At 39.2% G+C, this 20,434-nt stretch overlaps 1 protein-coding gene across 4 annotated transcripts in view; it reads left to right on the forward strand.

Annotated features, from left to right (window-relative positions):
• The window catches only part of DPF3 (double PHD fingers 3), a 529,518-nt gene that overhangs the window by 484,651 nt on the left and 24,433 nt on the right, over positions 1–20,434 (forward strand). For 2 of the 4 annotated variants that reach the window (XM_029598728.1, XM_029598729.1), the window contains one exon: positions 367–495. In XM_029598728.1, coding sequence (XP_029454588.1) covers positions 367–495 — 129 coding nt within the window. Of the gene's footprint in view, positions 1–366; positions 496–5,407; positions 6,488–18,156; positions 20,214–20,434 lie in introns of those variants that run through there. The other 2 variants (XR_003856300.1, XM_029598730.1) reach the window with 2 other exon arrangements.

The following is a 20,434-nucleotide window of genomic DNA, read 5'->3' on the forward strand; positions in this document are numbered from 1 at the left end:
CCCAAATGCACACTCTCCTTGGTGTCCCCCTGTATCAAACAGATTTCCCACCTCTGTTCTTTCTCTCTTTTAGCACACTTCATTTTGTGCAAACTATGGTTTGAAGTTCAAGATGCTCCCACCCTCTTTCTGTTCCCAGTTAAAAACCTTACCTGTTCATACCTTTTTCATTATGTACTACCTTTATGCATTTCATATTTTTATTTTGTTCCTGTTCTTATGAGGCACCCTTTATAGAGTACTCTATGGTGAATGAATAAAGGTCTTAGAGTTGCACTACTTAGCAGATCCCTAAGTTTAGAGCTGTAATGAAGTTCTGTATTATCTGTTCTAAAGTAAACCTGATTTATTTTAATTTTCCTTCAGCCCAGAAAGGACCAGATGGAGCTATTCTTCCCAATAACTACTGTGACTTCTGCCTTGGAGGCTCCAATATGAACAAAAAGAGTGGACGACCAGAAGAACTCGTGTCCTGCTCTGATTGTGGGCGCTCTGGTAAGTCTATTGCAGCTCACCTTCTCCCCCTGTGTAACTCTCAGAAAACAGGTTGTAAAGATCCCCTTAGCTTTTCCAGACTGGGTGTTCTGTTTTCCAGAGACTGCTAGAGTTCCCCTTTGCCTTGGAAGGTGAATTATATATTAGAGAGCTGTTTTGATTGGAACACATTTGAACCCAGGGATTTAAAAGAATACTACAATTTATTGATTGCAAAGTTCAAATGAATTCCTATTAAAGTGAAAATGTGCATCCCTTTGTAATGTTACAAAATGGATCTTCTCTTCAAGTATTTTTCAAGAATGATCTTTTCTTACTTTAGTGTTATTTCTGGAAAATACTTTTCTTTTCTTTTTTTAAATTTATTATTGGTGTCCTTCACCTTTTTACTTGGTTTAGTTTTTTACCTTAGCTATAGTAAATCATCATTTAATATTCTCACAGAGTATTTGAAAATGGTTCTAGACCAGTTTTGAGTAGATTTCGTTATCGCCAAAGACAATTCATTTTGAAGTCTGAAATTGGTTTAAAGCGACTTTCTAAACTCATGGGAAATTTAGAGCTAATACTGGCTGTGATATTTTGTGTCGTGGCCTGTGCCATGTAAAGTATTTCCCACACTGGTTAATGGATGTTCTGATCAAATGAGAGGAAAAAATAAACGAAGTGCCATTTGACCAGATCCCTCCCAAACTACTGCTGCTAATACCAGATACCATCTCCAAAACCCTAACTGACATTATCAATTGTTCCTTAGCCCAAGGAATTTATCCAGACGACCTGAAAGTTGCTTCTATCAAACCCCTATTAAAAAAACCGAACCTTAATCCTAAAGATCCATCCAACTTCCGCCCAATATCCAACCTTCCTTTTATAGCCAAGGTTACAGAAAAATTAGTCAACACCAGATTATCAGAATACCTCGAAGACAACAACATATTATTCCCCACTCAATACGGCTTCCGAAAATCTTTAAGTACAGAATCACTTCTCATATCTCTGACAGATTACCTCATCATGGGCCTCGATAAAGGTCACGCCTACTTGCTGATACTCCTCGACCTATCGGCGGCCTTTGACACCGTGAATCACTCCTTTCTCCTAAATCAACTTGCGAACATCGGAATTACAGGCTCTGCTCTTGCCTGGTTCAAATCATTCTTGGGAAACAGAGGATATAAAGTCAAAATACATAACAAAGAATCACAGTTTTACCCTTCTTCGCTAGGTGTTCCACAGGGCTCCTCTCTCTCCCCCACGCTCTTTAACATTTACCTCCTACCCCTATGTCAACTATTAACCAATCTTAACCTCAAATACTTTCTATACGCAGATGACATCCAGATTGTCATCCCTATCAAAGAATCCCTTACAAAAACTATCAAAATCTGGGAAAACTGTCTTCAAAATATTGACAACCTCCTCTCCAGCCTAAATCTAATCTTAAATTCCGCTAAAACCGAAGTCCTCATAATTTCCCCTGAAAACAGTAACCTCACCTCAAATCCTCCAACCGGCTTTCAAACTTCACATGTAAGAGACCTAGGAGCCATTATCGACAATCGGCTAAATCTAAAATCTTTTATTAATCAAACCACGAAGGACTGCTTTTATAAATTACACGTCTTAAAAAGAATCAAACCACTTTTCCATTTCCACGATTACAGAACAGTTTTGCAATCAATAATCTTCTCTAAGTTAGATTATTGCAATTCTCTTCTATTAGGTCTCCCGTCTTCTCATACTAAACCTCTTCAGATGGTTCAGAACACGGCGGCCAGAATTTTGACAAACACAAGAAGAAGAGACCACATATCTCCGATTCTCAAAGACTTACATTGGCTGCCAGTGCACTATAGAATCTTATATAAATCCATTACTACCATCTACAAAGCATTCCATCAACTCTCTCCGCTTAACCTCCAAATCCCATTTAAAAAACATACCTCCATCAGACCTATCAGAGAGTCCTACAGAGACTCATTACAGGTGCCTCCTGCAAAAACCTTTAACCATAGGACTCTCAGAGACAGAGCTTTCTCTACAGCAGGACCTACCTTGTGGAATTCTATCCCACCAGAACTGAGACAGGAACCTTGCCTCCCCACTTTCAGAAAAAGACTTAAAACCTGGCTATTCTTGAAAGCCTTTCCAGACACCAACTGAACCCACTCTCAACTCAAGCAACTAAGAACTCCCGTCAGGGTAATCAACAACCTTTGACAACTCAATAATGTTCTCTTTTTTTTTTTTTTAATGAGGCAGGTTTATTTACCTTGGTTTTATTTACCTTGGTCATTCTTTTGTTATCTCAGTGTTAATCTCTCTTTTGCCTTCTCTTCATTCCAAGTTGCATTTTATCCCTGTTTTATTGTAACTGCTACCTTATTCTTCTATCACATGTTAATGTTTTTAAGTTATTAAGTATTTATTCTGTTGTCACACCTTGTTATTTGTAAACCGGCATGATGCGACTCCCATCGCGAATGCCGGTATATAAGAAATTTAAATAAAATAAAAATAAATAAAATAAATAAAATTCCATAATTGAGTTCTGCAAGATTAAACAACCTAAATTATAACTTTACAATTAAAATGTAGTGCAATGGCCTAAAATTAATTAATAACCTAGAAGTTAAAAATAAAAAAAAATATAAACATTTATAAAGGAAACTCACTTTGGTTATGAGAGTTATTAAAGCAATCAGATATTTAAAAATGGCTTCTATGTATGATGATAGTGGACCACCAAGGAACTGTAAAGCTATCTATTGCAGCTTAGGTCCTGTGCATCAAAATATTTATTCCAAATAGTCCATTAGCAGTTGCTTGAATCTTTGTTTGCTTTCCAGTTCTGGAAAGCATTGGTGGAGAGGATGAGAAAATGCCATCAATTAATTTTTTTAAACATTTCTACTTTTCTACTGTGCCTCACTGGCATCTACCAAAGCATATTCCAACTCATCACACATATCCAGTGTGGCAGGGATTTATTCAATCTAAGCAGTATCTAAAAGTTTTTGGCAATTTTCTCCTGACTGCCTCTTTAGTTTCTCTTGTAATGGAGAAAACACACGAGAATGGATGAACATGTAAATGAGCCCTTCATTCTTTCATAGTCACTTAAAAAGAACCGCACGCTGGCACAAAGCCCATTATAAATTATGAATCACTATTTTATTTTTTTTAACACAATTTATACACGGGCCTAACTTTGGCAGACTCTTTTATGTGCTGCTTCTATCACCATTGGACATGAGATGATCAGTCAGGTACCAGGCTGCTTAGCAGGTCTGCAAGATAGCAGAGAGCTCCCTTCCTCTCTTCTGGGGACGTCTGAGAAGTTTTAGAGGTCGATCTTGCAGCCCCTTGCACACGTTGTACCCACAGGACTGCCAGCTTATTTTCGAAGGGAAACTCCACCCAGCGTGCACAGTGTGGGTACAAAAGTGCCCATGTAGATTGCAGCTGCAGGGGAGCGGATGCGAAGTACACACGTGACAGTATGCATGGAGACTTCCATTCATGCTTCCTCAGCCCATCCCAGTTCCTCTTTGCACATGGATTAAAATATACGCACTTTTCAGAGGGCCCATACTTTTCCCCATCCTGGAAGGGGAGACGGGGAGAGACAAATTTCCAAGGTATTTTCCTCCATAAATAACACTTGTGGGGAATCCCTTTGAACGTTGCTCCCCTTAGACGGTAATTTTATAACAGCTGGTATAGGACTTTAGCCCAAACTGGACCTCTGCGCATACGTTGGCTTTGAAAACGTTTGGGGTTGTCCCAGTACGTGCATGCACGTACGCACAGAGAGTCATCCCTGCGTTAAGCTGAAAGCAGCTGCATAAATGCTTTTCCCGCCTCAGCTCGGCCCCCTGGACCACCTTTTGCTAATGCAGGTAAAAATGCACAAAAAAATGGAGTTTCACAGGTCCTTTTACACACACACAAAACCCCTTAATTGATTTTCAAAGGGTTTTATGCATGGAAGCCACTTTGAAAATCAAGCCCTTAATGATTTGGGAGTCAGTTTTCCAAGGAGATGATCACAATCTGAGCCTATTAGAAAGTAAATGCACAACAGTTCTCCAAGGGACCAGGGTTACACATCCCTTGGTACCTTGAACACGGATACTGAATGGATCAGCCACGTGCACTAAATGATATTGCAACAGGAATACAACAGAATCCATGACAACTAAACTTTCAGATGCAGATTGTTTGAAACACTCATTGTTAGGGACTATTTTCCTCTGGCGCTTTGTGATGAGGAACTGAGGATTTTTCTTCTTTTATGGAGATGCTGAGCTTAAAGACTTATGGCGTATTCTAAGGTCACTAACAGAAAGTTCTTGGCATTCACTTGTTTTCTTCTACTGAATATTAACCTAAAGAGTCCTTATATTATAAAGTAGAATCTTCTTGCGTAAATTTCAGTCCTTTAGTGTTTTCTGTTCTATGTTGAGGCATGTGGTAGGCAACAAAACATTGATGGATAGCTGTTTGGTTGCCTGGGGGTTATCCAGCAGCAATTATTTCATGCAGATCATAAACAAAACGGATGGGCACTCAGTGGTACGTGGAGCTATTTATTTACTAACTATTGATAGTACCTTATCTTTAAAAATTTGCATCAAAAGTAGCAATAAAGAATGTGCCTGATGATGTCTTTAAGAAGAGGAAAAACACAATTAACCCTTTCGCTGCAATCACTTTAACTGGGCATTGGTTTATTGGTTTTATTGTGTAGATTTTTATGGTGTGTTATTTTTTTTCCTAATGCTGTTGGGCCATTGCTGTGGTGACCTATTAGTGATATGAATTGTTAATAATAATAATAATAATTATAATAATAATAATGTCTGTTGCTTAACCCATGTGCTGATATATTCATCATACATGTCAGCTTATATGGGAAGAGAAGGCAGGAAGGAGAAGCAGACACGCAACGCGGAGGATTTGTTTGGTTCCACGTCGGAAAGCGACACATCGACATTTCACGGCTTTGATGAGGATGATTTAGAAGAGCCTCTCTCGAACTGAGGCAACTGCTCTCCCACCGCAGAATAAAGGGGCAGCTGCCAGCAATCCAGGGGCTATTTACTGTCCTCTTATTATCATTTTTTTGACTTCTAGTTTTTGGTTTTTTTTATGTATGTGTCCTGAAAGCACAAATTTATAAACACAGAAAATAACTCTGAAGATGTGGAAAAAGATGTTTTTGTTTTTGTTTTTTTTAAGTTGGAAATCCAGATAGACTGTGGATATATTTTTTAAAGAATATTTGTTTTAATGAAGAGAGGCACATTTCTTGTCTCTAGTGTGTATCAGGAAACAGAAATCACACAACTTTTTTTTTTTTTTTTTTAAGTTCTTATATGTATTTGAAAGAAAGTCTTGAAAAAGTAATTGGAGTACTGGATAATCTTACTGTTTTGAAAAGCCACAATTAAATGGATTACTTCTGTGACAAAGGAATAACTTTGTGGTGACGTCTACATTTTGAGATTTGCACTTACTGTGTGGAAGATATGATCTTCCCCTTCTAGCCTGAAAGATTCAGGCAGCTCTGAAGATACCCTGATACCTGATTTTGTTATCCTGGATCTCTGTCTTTCCTGCCTCAGTTTGTCCTTATGAAGAGCTGTTTCCAGCTGTTTCTGAGATGGATTTGTAAGTTGTGCACCCTCCATCTCATGAGCAAATAACATTTGGAAAGTGCTAATTCATTCAAGAAACGATGGGAAAAATACCTCGCCTTTTTTTTAAAAACTGTATTTGCATATTTGTTAATATTTTTTTGGGTGTCACCTCTATTTTTCTATAGTGTCTGTGAGACACTTTTTTTTCCTTTATTTTAATTTAATAGCGCATTTTAGAATAAACCAAAGCAATACTTGTTAAAGTCCTGAGGGCAATGGAAATATGAGCAACTCCTTCTCACCATCAGCTTTCCCAGGAGCAAGGAGAACAAGTTTTCAAAAAGGTATGTGGTATGTAAATGTTTTTCAGCTTTTCATATTCTTTTCTGAGCCTTTGTATTCTCTCTCTTGTTCAGCTGCTTTAACTAGAGTTGACGTTTTTAGCTCCATTCTGTAACTGTTATGCTGTTTTCTGATTTCATTAGAGCTAAAAGCTGTCATGTTACTAACTGGTCCCCAGAGAAACAAATTCTCACATTTTTCAAGTCTTAAATCTTGCACATTAAATTAGATACAGGGAAAAACCACAAAGCAATTTCTTCTGAAGTGAGGACCCGCAGATTGCTGGAGAAAAGATTTTTTTTTCTATCTCCAGTGTTTTTACAGATTGGTCTTAAGTAATCATGGGTCCAGTAGTTTATATGCTCTAAAATACTGCTAGTGAAGAAGCAAAGCCTCCCATTCATTATGCCCGACATGATATCATGTTTCCAACCATTGCCTCCGGGGCTTCTCATCCGTGACAACGCTATCAGTTTGTGGTACAGCGCCATCTACTACTTATAAAGGAAACCTCCGCTTATTGCGCTGTACCACAAACTGATAGCGTTGTCACAGATGAGAAGCCCCTGAGGCAGCAGTTCGAAATATATCATCACTTCGGGCTTAACGAATGGGAGGCGTTGCTTCTTCACTAGCAGTATGTTAGAGCATATAAAAATACTTTTTAAAAAAATTGTTTTACAAACTCTTGGACCCATGATTATTTAAGACCCCTTGTTGATGAAAACACAGGAGTTAAAAAAAAAACAAACAAAAAACCCAACACATTTAATTCTCCAGCATCCGAGGGGTGTTATGAATGATGGTCCTCACTTCACAAGAAATTGTTTTGTGGATCTTTCTGCCTCTAATTTAATGTGTAAGGTTTAAGAATTGAAAAATTGGAAAATATGTTTTTACTGGGGATGTTTGTTTGCATATAAATTACTTGTACGTCTGCACCACATTGGATTCCCTTTTTTTGTGATATTTACTAACTGCTACCAGGACCTTCACATGAACCCTGCTGTTGGGGTGCGCATGCATGAGGACAGTAGCAATGTAATGAGAGTAGTTTGCAAAAGGAAATATAAGCGCCAGTTCATAACATGTAATATGATTGTGACAGTGCTGGTAAACCTCAGAACCTTTAATATTGATACCATCACCATTTCACAATTGCCTATCTCTTTGTATTTGTAATCCTAGAGTATTCAGTTGATATAAAAATTGCCTAGGAAACAGTTACTGGGATTCCTTTTGGAGAATAAGATGCACAAACGGTTGTAGTAGCTGCACTAAGCAAAAAATGTCATAATATATTAGGATGTAATTTTGTTCTATGCATTAAATAGGGTGTATTGGGAGGAAAAGAGGAAACTTTAAATAGTAAATGAAATGTAGGGGTAGATTATAAAAACATTATTTATTTTTGAGTTGCTCACTGTGTGTGGTTCTGTTTCTTTAAAAGTAAGACTGAAGATTAGAAATCGTGTTTCTTTTCCCTTCTTCTGTAAAACCCTACAAGTTTTGGACTGAAAACTATATTAAAGGCGGGTTTAGTGACTCACTGGCAGTGTCGTGCACTGCCATACAGAGGGACCTGGGTTTAATTCCCAGCTCCGGCCTCTTTCTCCCCAGATTGGCCAGGACGAGCATTCTCAGCCCCTGCTGAGATAGGGCAGTCGGTCATCATGCAATGGTAATAGGTAGTGGCCAGATTTAGGGCCATGATTGCATGGCCCCCTGACCAAGAACTGTTACGGACTAGATTAAAGTAAATTGGGAAGAGAGATAAAACAGAGTAAAATAAATCCCTGTCCAATTGAAGGCTTAAGGCACCCTGATTGCAGCCCTGGTTCCAATTCAGCTGGAATCCCAAAGCAGCAGAAGATGGTCCACATCAAATCATGATCTTGGATCGTAATTGTCAAATTCCTCCCATAATTTTGAAATTGGACAGATTTGTTCAGTTAGTCTGAAATCACATTAAAATGATCTTGAAAACTGGGAAAAGAGTAAGAAAAATGTGTGGCAATGTGTGAATGCGATCTAAGACCAGGTTTTTTTGATCCATCTGTAAATAATATATTACACTGTATGGACTGATGCACTCCTTCAGTCTCTGATTGCTGTGTTGTTCTAATTTGAATATTATGTAGACTGAAAACCAGTTATTTTCACAGGCTAGCCCTGGTTTTCATTTTGCTTTTTCTGCCACGATTTATATTGTAGAGACCATTTGTAATATGTGCAAATATTTATCCTTATTGGAGGTAATTTTCAACAAGTTACACAGGGTTTACATGTGTAAAATTAGCATATAAGGGGTGAATTTTCAAAACTTAACACTTGTTAAAATGAGCATATACACAGATAAATAGCCTGTACTTGTACATTCACTATTTTATAAAAGTCAAGAGCATGGGCGAACTTTACATTTTGCACCCAAATATATGCTCGTGTAAAGAAAAAAGGACAGTCTAGTAATGTTCCAGGGCAGGACTAACAGTTGTATATTTGGTAACTTATTAGCGTAATTTTACATCTGCTAATTATGTTGCACAGTTGATATCTGGCTTGCTTACTGTGTAGGTTGGTTGGGATGAATTGGGGGCTGTTCAGGCTAAAGAACCAGGAGAGTCTCGATGACCTGGAGAAGGACTGGGTGAATTGATGGAATAATTGGTAAACTGCTTAATTTCAATTACGCACACATGTTTTAAAATATGCTGACTTGTGTGTAAATTGGGTTTTACACAAAGAAGTCCTACTTTTTTTTGTGTATAAAATATATGTGCATATATTTTTGAAATAAGTAGAAGAAATACGTGCATTCAATAAATTGGAAATACTCACTTTAAATGTACTGTATGTATTCGCGCATAAGCTTACATATGTGCGCATGTTCCAGGGTAAAGATATGTGTATTTTATACTACATGAGCTATGAAATACTAGCAAAGATCTATATGCAGCCATATAGGAACTTATATGCCACCGCAATTAGTTGTTTGAAAGTTATCCTCGGGAACAGTAAATTTTAAACAGCCGCAAGGGCGTACATGTATATATGTATGGCAACTCACACGAATGGACGTGGCCATTTTATGTCATGTGCGCTATTTGCGCATATGTTATAAAATCGTCAGTACGCACGTACATATGTATGCAGTGTTATATGGATGTGTACATGTGCGTGCAAATGTCACTTCTATAGCATAAGTGGGGGATTTTGCTAGGCTCGTGCACCGAAGCAAATACTCGTTCCCAGTTCGTCTTGGTAAAGGATAGGACTTCCTAACCCCCCCCTATCTAGATAGCCTCCCCTTTTACACTATTGGCCATGACCAAACCCCACTGACTAGTCCTGATTTTTTAATTTTAAAACTTATACACCATCCACAGCAGAAGTAATGTTACACGGTAGGAGATCCTGGCGCCCTTGTACGTGCACTTACGTGCACATTTCAAGTGACCTTCCCAGATTGCCCATGTCCCATCCATGCTCTGCCCAGCCCATTCCCCACCTCTTTTTTAACTTCTTGATTTGTGCGCATACTAGGAGATACGTGCGTACTCTGGTGCTTCTTAAAATCTGCACGGCATGTGCTGGCCCAAGACATGCACATAGCTCCAGGCTTTGGTGCACATAAGGCTTTTAAAATTCACCTTTATGTGCGTACTTTTATAAAAAGGGTAGTGAGGGTATGCGTGTTCCTGCAGTACAAATATGTATGTGTGTACGGAAATATACGCGTGTATTTTCAGGGCAGAATACATGGTATGTTTATAAAGTGTGTAGCTTTCACCACAGAGTTTACAAATTGCTAGCATAAATCTCCACCGGCCCGCTTACATCTGCAAATGGTATACCATGGACAGTTTTGAAAGTTAAATTCCTTTCTCTTAGTGAGCCAAGCCATTTATTGTATATATTTTTTTTATTAACAAAAAAAAAATAAAAAAAAAATGCAAGATCCTTTTTTTGTCTTTTGCATGCAGACTCATGTTGGAAGTAAAATGATTAAATTGCAAAGTTAAATTTTGATCATTACATATTTGCTTGGTTAGGTTGAAAGATCGCAGTTTCCTTGATAACCTTCTGATTGCACAAAATCTATGTCTACATGTTATAGCCCAGAAGAAGATGGACAAAGCCACTATGACAATTTGTGAAACCCACAGAATAAAAAAGGGTTTGCAGAACAAAAATGTGATACTCGGCTGAAGTCCCTAGATCAGCTCTTTTCCATACTCTAACTGCATCATCATACTCCACCAATCCCTTTTTCTTCAAAATGTGGCCAGTTTTTGAAGACACTTAGTGATAATTTGAAGCAAAATAGGAATTCTGTTGGTCATAGGAGAGTAATTTGCAAACAGCCCAAACAGGGCTAAAATCTGTGGGTTCTTTGGGGTAGTAGCTCAAGTTTTCAAAATGGACTTGTCTGTCTGCTTTGAAAATTTGTGGGTGTCTCAATGCGCCTAGTGACATAAGTGCACAAAATTACTTCTGCCCTGTGCATGCGGATTTAGGCACTCAGGTTCAAAAAGCAAAAGTGCGCACAGAAATCCTTCCTCGCCCCAATGCCTCTTCAAGGTCTGAGTAAAAGCAAGCGCATGCACTTTTATACAGAATGGACCCACGTTGATTTTCAAAAGGTGATTTGTGGGTACAAACCCTTTTGAAAATCAACCCCCTAAGGAGGTAAATTTTTAACAGCTGCATAAATATGCAGGCTGTTGCGCACCCAAGTTACACCAGTTTTCAAAACAAACGTGTGTGTGTGTGTTTGCTTTGAAAATTATCTCGCCAAAACCACTCACCTGCTATTTGGTGCACATAGCTTTGCTGAGAGAATCTATGCGCATACCTTTTTGGAACTATGACTGGAAGATAAATAGGGAAGGGGCTGTGAAAGGAGGAGAAATGTGGTGGGGTAGAGAACTGGTTTGGAATAATGAGATTTATTATGGCGTAGGGAAGGGATGTAGGGAGACAACTGGGAAGGGATATATAAGGGAAAAAGCAAAGAAAAGATTGTGTGTCTATATGTGGTGATACCTTTGGAGTGCATAAGAAACACTGTAATCTAAAGGTGATTATAATTGATTTTGTATGCAATAAAAAGTTTTTGAACATAAAATCAAAACGTATACACCCATGTCCCAAACCTGCCCAGATTTCACCCCCTGGAATCTGTGTGCAAAAGTCCATACATGCACATACTTTTACTCGCGTATCGGTCATGCAGTTTTCTAAAGGGTCATTTCATTTCTTAGTTCATCTGGGCAGCTTCTATTGTAGCTTATGGGAACAAATTTATCATTTTTCTTTTCCTCTTACGGCAAAATCAAATGTATCTGAAATAAATTGTGCTTTATTAATGGAATCGCATGCCATAAACAAAGGAAAAGTGTCCCAAGCTGCTTTGATTATAATGCTCCCTGGCTTCATTTTCTTATGATAAGTTTCATTTAAAAAGACAGTACCACTTTTTCTGCAGCAGATTGTGGTATTCAACAAAACAAGAAAAAAGAAAGGGCAGAAGATACATATTAACATAAATGGAAATTGTAAAGTTTGAATCCAGCGAAAACAAAAGAAAGATAAAGTAACAAAAGACTGGACAGGTTGCAACCACATCATGCATGACACCTACTCTGCACAGAGTTTTCTTTGTGTGCAACAGAAAACCTTGCCCAAAGCACAGAATGGAAACAGCAATGGCGCGCACACACATGGGCACAAAGAGCAGTAGCCACATACTAATAACATAGTAATGACGGCAGAAAAGGAACAAATGTTCTATCCAGTCTGCCCAGCAAGCTTCTTATGGTAGTAACTGCTGCTCCGGGCAGGTTATCCCCATGTTTCTGTTAAGGGTAGTAATGCCACTTTCTGCAGGTTACCCCATGATACTGTTAAGAGTAATAACTGCCACTTCGAGCAGTTATCCCTAAGCTTTAAAATAACCCATAAAAAATTACTACTAGCAACATTTTTACTGGGAGATGAACCTTCTTGAAAATTCAGACAATGCTGCTTAGTGTGCTTTGCTTATGGACTTGGCTGTAGAAGCAGTCCTGTGCTTTTCCCTTATGTCTGTATATTAGTACCCCAGAATGTAAAAGTCAGGGCTCATGATGGTTGTTTGAATACAAATCCCCTTTGTGTCCCCCCCCCCCCCACTGTCGAAGTAGAGAGCGATGTTGAAGTTGCATCAAAGCTTATTAGTTAAGGGTAATAATCCCCATGCCTTCTGTTAAGGGTAGTAACTGCTGCTTCATGCAGGTTACCGCCGTGCTTGAGTACCCCAGTCCGTAAAAGTCGGGGCCCTCGGTTGTTGTTTGAATCCATTTCCCTTTTTTCCCCTTGCCGTTGAAGCAGAGAGCAATGTTACTGTTGCATTAAAAGCATCAAGGCTTATTGGTTAAGGGTAGTAATCTCCATGCCTTCTGCTAATGGTAGCAACTGCCAGACCAGTAAGTTACCCCAATGCATGCTTTTCTTCATTTCTGTCCTCTAGCCTTAAGGGATCCACAGTATTTATCCCATGCCCCTTTGAATTCTTTGACTGTTTTTGTCTTCACCGCCTCCTTCAGAAGGGCATTCCAGGCATCCACCACCCTCTCCATGAAGAAATATGTTCTGACGTTGGCTCTGAGTCATCCCACCTGGAGTTTTATTTTGTGACCCTTAGTTCTACTGATTCCTTTCCAATGGAAAAGGTTTAAGGTTCATGCATCATTAAAACCTTTCAGGTATCTGATGGTCTGTATCATATTTCCCCTGTACTTCTTGTCTTCCAGGGTATACATACTCAGACCATCAGCCTCTCCTCATAAGACTTCCAATGCAGACCCCACACCATTTTGGTCACCATTCTCTGGACTGGCTCTATTCTGCTTTTATCCTTTTTGAGATACAGGCTCCAGAATTGAACACAGTACTCCAGGTGAGGCCTCACCAAGGACCTGTACAAGAGAATTATCACCCCCTTTTTCTTACTAGTTATTCCTCTCTGTGCAGCCTGGCATTCTCCTGGCTTTAGCTATCATCTTGTCAAATTGCTTCACCATCTAAGATCACCAGACACTATTACCCCAAGATCCCTCTCTTGATCCGTGCACATCAGTCTTTCACTTACCATCATATACAGCTCTTTTGGATTACCGCATCCCAGATGCATGACTCTGCATTTCTTGTAGATCTTAGTATCATCCGCAAATAAACAAAGTTTACCTTTTATCCTTTCCACAATGTTGCTTACAAAAATATTGAACATAACCGGTCCCAAAATTGATCCCTGTAGCACTCCACTTAACTTGGTACTTTCTTTAGAATAGATTCCATTTACCATTGCATGGGGTCTCCTATCATTCAACCAGTTTGGAAATCCAGGCCACCACTTTGGCGCTCACTCCCAAGCTTCTTGGTTTATTCACAAGCCTCCTATGCAGGATTGTATCAAAAGTTTTGCTGAAATCCAAGGAGATAACATTGCGTGCTCTTCCTTGACCCAATTCTCTAGTCACCCAATCAAAAAAATCTATCAGATTTGTCTGACAGGACCTTCCCCTGCTAAATCCATGCTGCCTCAGGTCCAGAAACCCACCTGATTGTGGATAGTTCACTATCCTTTTCCTCAGCAGAGTTTCCATTAATTTTCCCACCATCAAGGTGAGGCTAACCAGACTGTAGTTTCCAGACTCCTCTCTGAAATGATTCTTGTGAAGCAGGACCACAACCTCTCTTCTCCAATCCCATGACACCTTTCCCATTTCCAGGGAAAGGTGTCATCTCTGAGCTCCTCAGTATCCTGGGATGTATCTCATCCAGCTTCATGGCCTTGTCAACTTTAAGTTTGCTTAGCTCTTCCCAGTCATTCTCTTCTGTAAGTAGAGTTTCGTCTACCCCATCCCCATCTATGGTCTTGTCAACAACAGCGGACTTTCTCCAGGGTAATCTTTAGTGAATACCGAACTGAAGTATTTGATTAATATTTCCACTATATCTTTGTCTCTCTCCACACATTACTCCTTGTCACCTTTCAATTTCACTATACCACTTCTGGCCTCCCATCTTTCTCTGATATATCTGAATTTAAAAGTCCAAATGTGACATAAACAAAAAAAATTTGATACAAGGCATCTGTCACAACAGTATATCAGACAGACACCCCAGGTGAAAGAACACTTCCAATCACATACGACTATCATGTTGGATGTTGAGATACATAAAAAGGAACATACAGGATAGATATGGAGGATTCATCATAGCTACTATTACTGCTCACTCACTCTTGCATTACACATTGAACCCATCAACTATGTGTGAGGTTCTTGAACGTCACACAGTGATATGAGAAAACAAATGGACACTTACCAGAACTGACAGTAGGGCCCTCTAGAGTTACTTAAATTTGTTCCAGTATTGATGCAGGAAAAACAGCCGGAGGAAGAGAGTTGGTCCAACAATAACATTGGCTGGTGCTGTCATCATGGTGGGGTGTCAACTGGACACTGAGCAGTTGCACAAGATCTCTACAGTATTATAGTGCGTAGAACCATCACAAATCTGCTAGATTTGAGCTTTTTAAATTAATTGCCTGTTTGAACTCACTTGGCAAAGATAAAAGATATCCTGTGCTCATTTCTTACCATGAACAAGAAAACAAGCAGGAAGAGAAAGTCTGTTCTGCATGCTATGGCTGCCAGTGTGTCTGCTGAAATGAAGTATCCCTCTACTGAACCAAAAAAGCAAGAGGTGAGAGAGTTATTCTGTCATAGAGTTTGCTTTCCCACTGTTGGTGGTGGATGTGATTTGTAAGTTTCCTGAGTACTGCTAGAAGTGGCATATATATTAACGGTTGAGCACCCTGTATGAATATAGGTGTGGTAGGCATGCCCTAGCATAGTCTTGTTGGATAGGTCTTGAAGAGAGATTTTATGTGGGGCAGATGAGGCTTCATTTCCCATTAGTCCTATCCTTACCATCTTGTATTGATATGTGTATTATTGCTGTGAGCTTGTGAAAGCATTACTGGTGTGGAGTACTGAATGTTCTGAGTAAGCATAAATGAATGTCTTAACCAGCTAAGGAGGTAGTGTTACATTTTAAGGGCAATTTTCAAAAGCCATTTATCCAGGTAAATTGACTGTCTGAAAATTGCTCACTCTTACTCTAGCTAAAAGTGTATGTGGAGATGAACTGCACATACTTTACCAGTGCAAAAATTAGGCAGGCATGGGTAGGTCATGGGAGAGAATTAATGCATGTAGAGTAGATTGTCAAAGCTGTGTTCCTTTTTTTGGAGGGAAAAATTATCCGCAGAAATCTGCTAGTATGTCTTCCTAGGCCAGTTTTCAAAGGGAACATATGCCCGTACTCTCCCCTTGAGAATGGTGCAAACCCCGCAGGTAAAAGTACCACAAACTTTGCATCAATACACCCAGTTTTTAAAATTGCCCCATTTATGAGCCGATGAGAACGACTCATCAACCGAGAAGCAGGCAGGGTACAGAATTGGAAACTTGGAGGTCCATAGTCAATCACTGTCCAAAATAGCAAAGTTAACCAGATAAGCATATCCAGCTAACTTTGGAGGTTTATTCGATATTGCAGCTGCACTATTGAATGTAGCTGGCTGTCTTAAAGTTAGCCGGATAACTTTATCTTGCTAGTTTTAGGACAGCTGTTTGGCACCAGCAGCCTTAGCTGGATAAGTTATCCAACTAAAGTATTTCTTCTCCAGAACACCTCGAATTTATGCAGCTACATTTTAGTCAGATAATAAGATATCGGGCTAAAATTTGGCTGGATAAGTAGTTCCTAATTATTCATTTAGCCGGATAACTTCTGAGTTATCTGGTTAAGTGCTTTTTTGATATTTCGGAGGGAAAGGGGCAGTTTGTATACATATTTGTCCTTCAAGATTGCAGTTATTCATGCTTTGTAATTTTCTAAGCCACTGATAATTTTTAACTCACTCTAATTGAAGACTTTTAATAACAAAACAGCTCATGGGGCTTGCAGGTTTGCAGGTACGTTGTACCCGTGGTCCTGGAAGCTAATTATAGTTTCCCTTTGAACAGCTGTGGGAAGCCTGCATAGCTTAAAGCAGGTGCAAAAGTATTCATAGCAAACTCTGTGCAAGGCCTTCCAAATGAAATCCCTGTGCATACTCTCCCTTCCCAAATCTAACCTCATCCCTTTTTAGCTGCAGGTAAAAGTCCCTGTGCTGTGAACAGCGCTGATACTTTTACACACAATGAGTGGGGGGAGGGTAATTTTCCACCTCCCCATTTCAACAGATATAAGTTCATTGCTACTTCTTCCCTCTCCCTGCCACTGTTTGAGTATATTTTAAGGAGACGAAGCAGTGACTGAAGTGTGGCCAGGTGATTTTTTTTTGCTTCTTGCCCGTGGATTGCGCTGACATCTTGCCTTGAGCCTGCTTTGTGCATGACCTCAGACGCTGGCATGCCCAAAATGTTGCTGAGAGCCTTGTGCACATTAGAATGGGGCTGATAAGGTAGTGTGCACCGGTGGGAGGAGCAGGCCGAAAACCCCACATACAGAGGCCTTGTTCAGGCTTGCCAAGGTATGTGGGCCTTCTCAGCAATAGTTTTAGAAATTAGGTCGTGATTATTTTTTCACCTGAGTGAGTATGTTTTTGCTGTAAAATTGTCAATGTCCCTGGAGGGCTTAAACCATCCCACAGTGTATTAAAGGTGAAATTGCCAATTCCAGTGCAATGGTTTTAATCAAAACTCCCAATTCCATGGCGTGGTTACAGAGAGAAATGCTGCAATTGGTGGTTAGATTCAGAAGAATCTTTAATAAATCTGCTATGTTAGGGTCTTGTTATCCAATGTTAGAGAAGTATATTTTTAAGTGCTGCAGCATTCTTTATGTTAAAATGTGTGCACATTACAATACACGATGACTCGTAAAAATTGTTGATTTTAAGGGGTGGTTTGGAGTAACTTATGTTATTTGAGATGTACACCAGCGGCTTTATCCTACATTTATTGCAGTCAGTTTGTAGAGGGAAACAGTGCACCTTGTTCACCCTTTAACATTAGCTGCTGCTAAAAGTGCTTGCTGCATACTTTGCAATCTGCTGTTTGTGTGAGTGGTCCTGCCAGGGGTGCTTTTGAACATGCCACGAGCTCTGTTTTATTCCTCTCATTTAAATGCCCCTCCCCTGAAAATGCCTCTTATTAACCTTTGAAAACCTGTGCATATTTTTCACCAGGCAGAGGAGGAATAATGTTCAGCCTGGGCCATTTTCCCTGGGTAATTAGCTTAGAAATTTGCTCTTCCCGTGAGCAAAATGTATTGTCAGTGGACAGTTCAGTAAACTGTAACTGCTGCTTATCAATCCAGATGTCTTGCTATGAAACTGATAGGAAATGTCTCAAAAAATGCCCATTTCCCTGCCGTTTTGAAGATCTTACGTTAATGTCAATACCCAGCTATACCCATCCCTCTAACGATGAGTTCCTAGTTTAGATGAGACTGTTCATATTTATTTGTCATTGTTTATTCCCTTTGATTATTTATTTTGATGGAAACCACACGGTAGAGAAAACATGCGTTGGAAATCAAATTGTATTAAAGTTTCACAACCATCCGTTCTTTAAACAAGCGGCTTTTTTCTTTATTACCCTGTCTTCTGCAGTCAGCCTTGTCCTCTCGTGGATTCCATCGAGGAAGCCATTTCTGAAGGAGAAGCAGATATGCCGGATTACTCCTAAGGTGTGCTCCCCCCATACCCAGAATTTGGCACAGAAGCCTGGACTGCAGCAGTCCTAAGGAGCCCTTGGGACTGACTTGAGCTCGTGCAATATGAAGAACACCCCTTTCGTCAGGAGTCTGTTGCTTATTCACTGTGTTGTAAGAAACTGGAATTGACTCGACAAAGAAACAAAGCTGAAAAGCTGAAGAAAAGTAAAATTAAAAGAGAGAGGATGTGAATATTTTATTTATTTAAATATTTAAGAAACCTTCAACCCAAGTGCTCAAATTTCACAGTTCTTTTGCTTTATTCGTCCTACTTAAAAAATAAAAGCAATTTTGTGAAGATGAAAAGTAACTCCAAAAAGCACTTCGGTAAAATAAAGACTATTATTTGCTAAAGGGTAGAAAGGGTGGGGTTTTTTTTTTTTTATTATTATTATGAAAATTAGGATCAACTCTGCTGTGTTTTAGTTTACAAAAAGAGCCATTCATTCTATGTGACAGAATATTTCTTTTGCAAGTTGTAGGATGTGGTAAGTGATAATCCATTTAAGTTTCAGATGGGAAAGCCTTAATGATGTGTTCTTATTTATTATTTGGTTAAGAGTTACTTTCCTGTACTCAAAGGAGTAGAACAGTTTCAGGGGGAAATAGGCCACAGGGTTCCTTGTTACCGGTCACTGTGATGCCCAAGAACGGGAGAGGAAATTTACAATATACAGGCAACTAAGAAAGGACCTAATATATCAAGCTTTTTTTTTCATAGACACAGAATGGGAGAAGAGCCTTAGTGAATCAGACCTAAAGGAGGAAAACTCCTTTAGTATAATAGCAATGTCAGAAAGTTTTCCTTTATAGAGTAAATACGTGTCATGTCTTATCAAATATACCTGTGAAAGTACAATACAATGCAATAAAAATCTGCTGAAATTTGAATGCTACACTGACATTTCTAAAGCACCCAGCTGTTTAGATTTGCAGCTACTGCATTCTGAATTACTAAAATATTTAAAGCAAAACAGAAGCATTGTGATACTACGGTCGCGCTAGAGAGAAGGATGGCTTCTTTAGTCCTCCTGCCCTAATTTCTGGCAGTGATTAATCACAGTAACATATCGCAGAATGAAAAATGCTGGTGTATACATTAAGACATACTGAGCACCTAAAATACAATTAGATAGTTTTTAGATTTGAGTAGAGATACTTGGGCTTCTGAAAGTTATGGACATACATTATTGATTGTGGTTTTTAGATATTCCTATATCTAATGATGCTAATGGCAATGAAAAGTATGTCTATTTGTGAAATACCTCTATAAAAATACCTCAATTAGATCTGACAGTAGACTATGCGAGAGCTCATTTCACTGTACAATTAAAATGTTTCCCAGATTTTAAAGTGAATTATATATCCTTATTGAAGTTTAACCTATGTCCCCTGGTTATACCAGTTCCATCCACTGGATCGTGAATAGTCTTTCACGTAAATCTATGTCTAATCCACATAAATATGTATGCAGTATTTTGTTACTTCTTGTAATGTGCAGGTTAGAAATCCTTTTAAATAAATAAAGTAAATCACATCTCCCTTGTTCTCTTTTTCCCCATACTGAACATTCCTAGTCTTTCTAGGTTCTCTGAGGACAGTTTTCAAAGGGATCTTGGCACATCACCATGGGATTAGGCACCTGGATCCCTGGGTTTGAAGTTTGCCAAGTGCAGAGTGGCTGACCACAGCCACATAGTTTCACAATGCAGCTATAGTATATGGAAAGTAGACATTCCCAGGAGCATATATGGGTTGGGGAGAAAAGTATACACATCTGGTTGAAATTTCAAGTATATGTGCTTAGCTTCTCTCTCTGGAACCCCAGCTGCACCAATAGTGAGGGCAAAATATGTGTGTACCTGTGTATGACTACACAGTTTTCCTAGAGAATCTGCTTGCTATATGGTTTATTGAAGTGTGCCCTTCTGTCCCCTAGATTCATCAAAATGCTATAATTTTGTGGTTTTGGGGCAAGTTTGACATGCAGAGTGAGACATACAAACAGCACGGTGCATCTCAGTGAAAATTTGATGTCATTTAAAGTGAGGAAAATCTCACAAAGATGAGATTTCTGCAGTGTTCTCTCGCCCTAGTTTGATGGACTCTCTAACAGGATACTAATATCAAGCTAGGGCGAGAGAACATTGTAGAAATCTCATCTTTGTGAAGCT

The sequence above is a fragment of the Rhinatrema bivittatum genome, chromosome 4, assembly GCF_901001135.1.
Source record: "Rhinatrema bivittatum chromosome 4, aRhiBiv1.1, whole genome shotgun sequence".
In the NCBI taxonomy this organism is placed as follows: Eukaryota; Metazoa; Chordata; class Amphibia; order Gymnophiona; family Rhinatrematidae; genus Rhinatrema; species Rhinatrema bivittatum.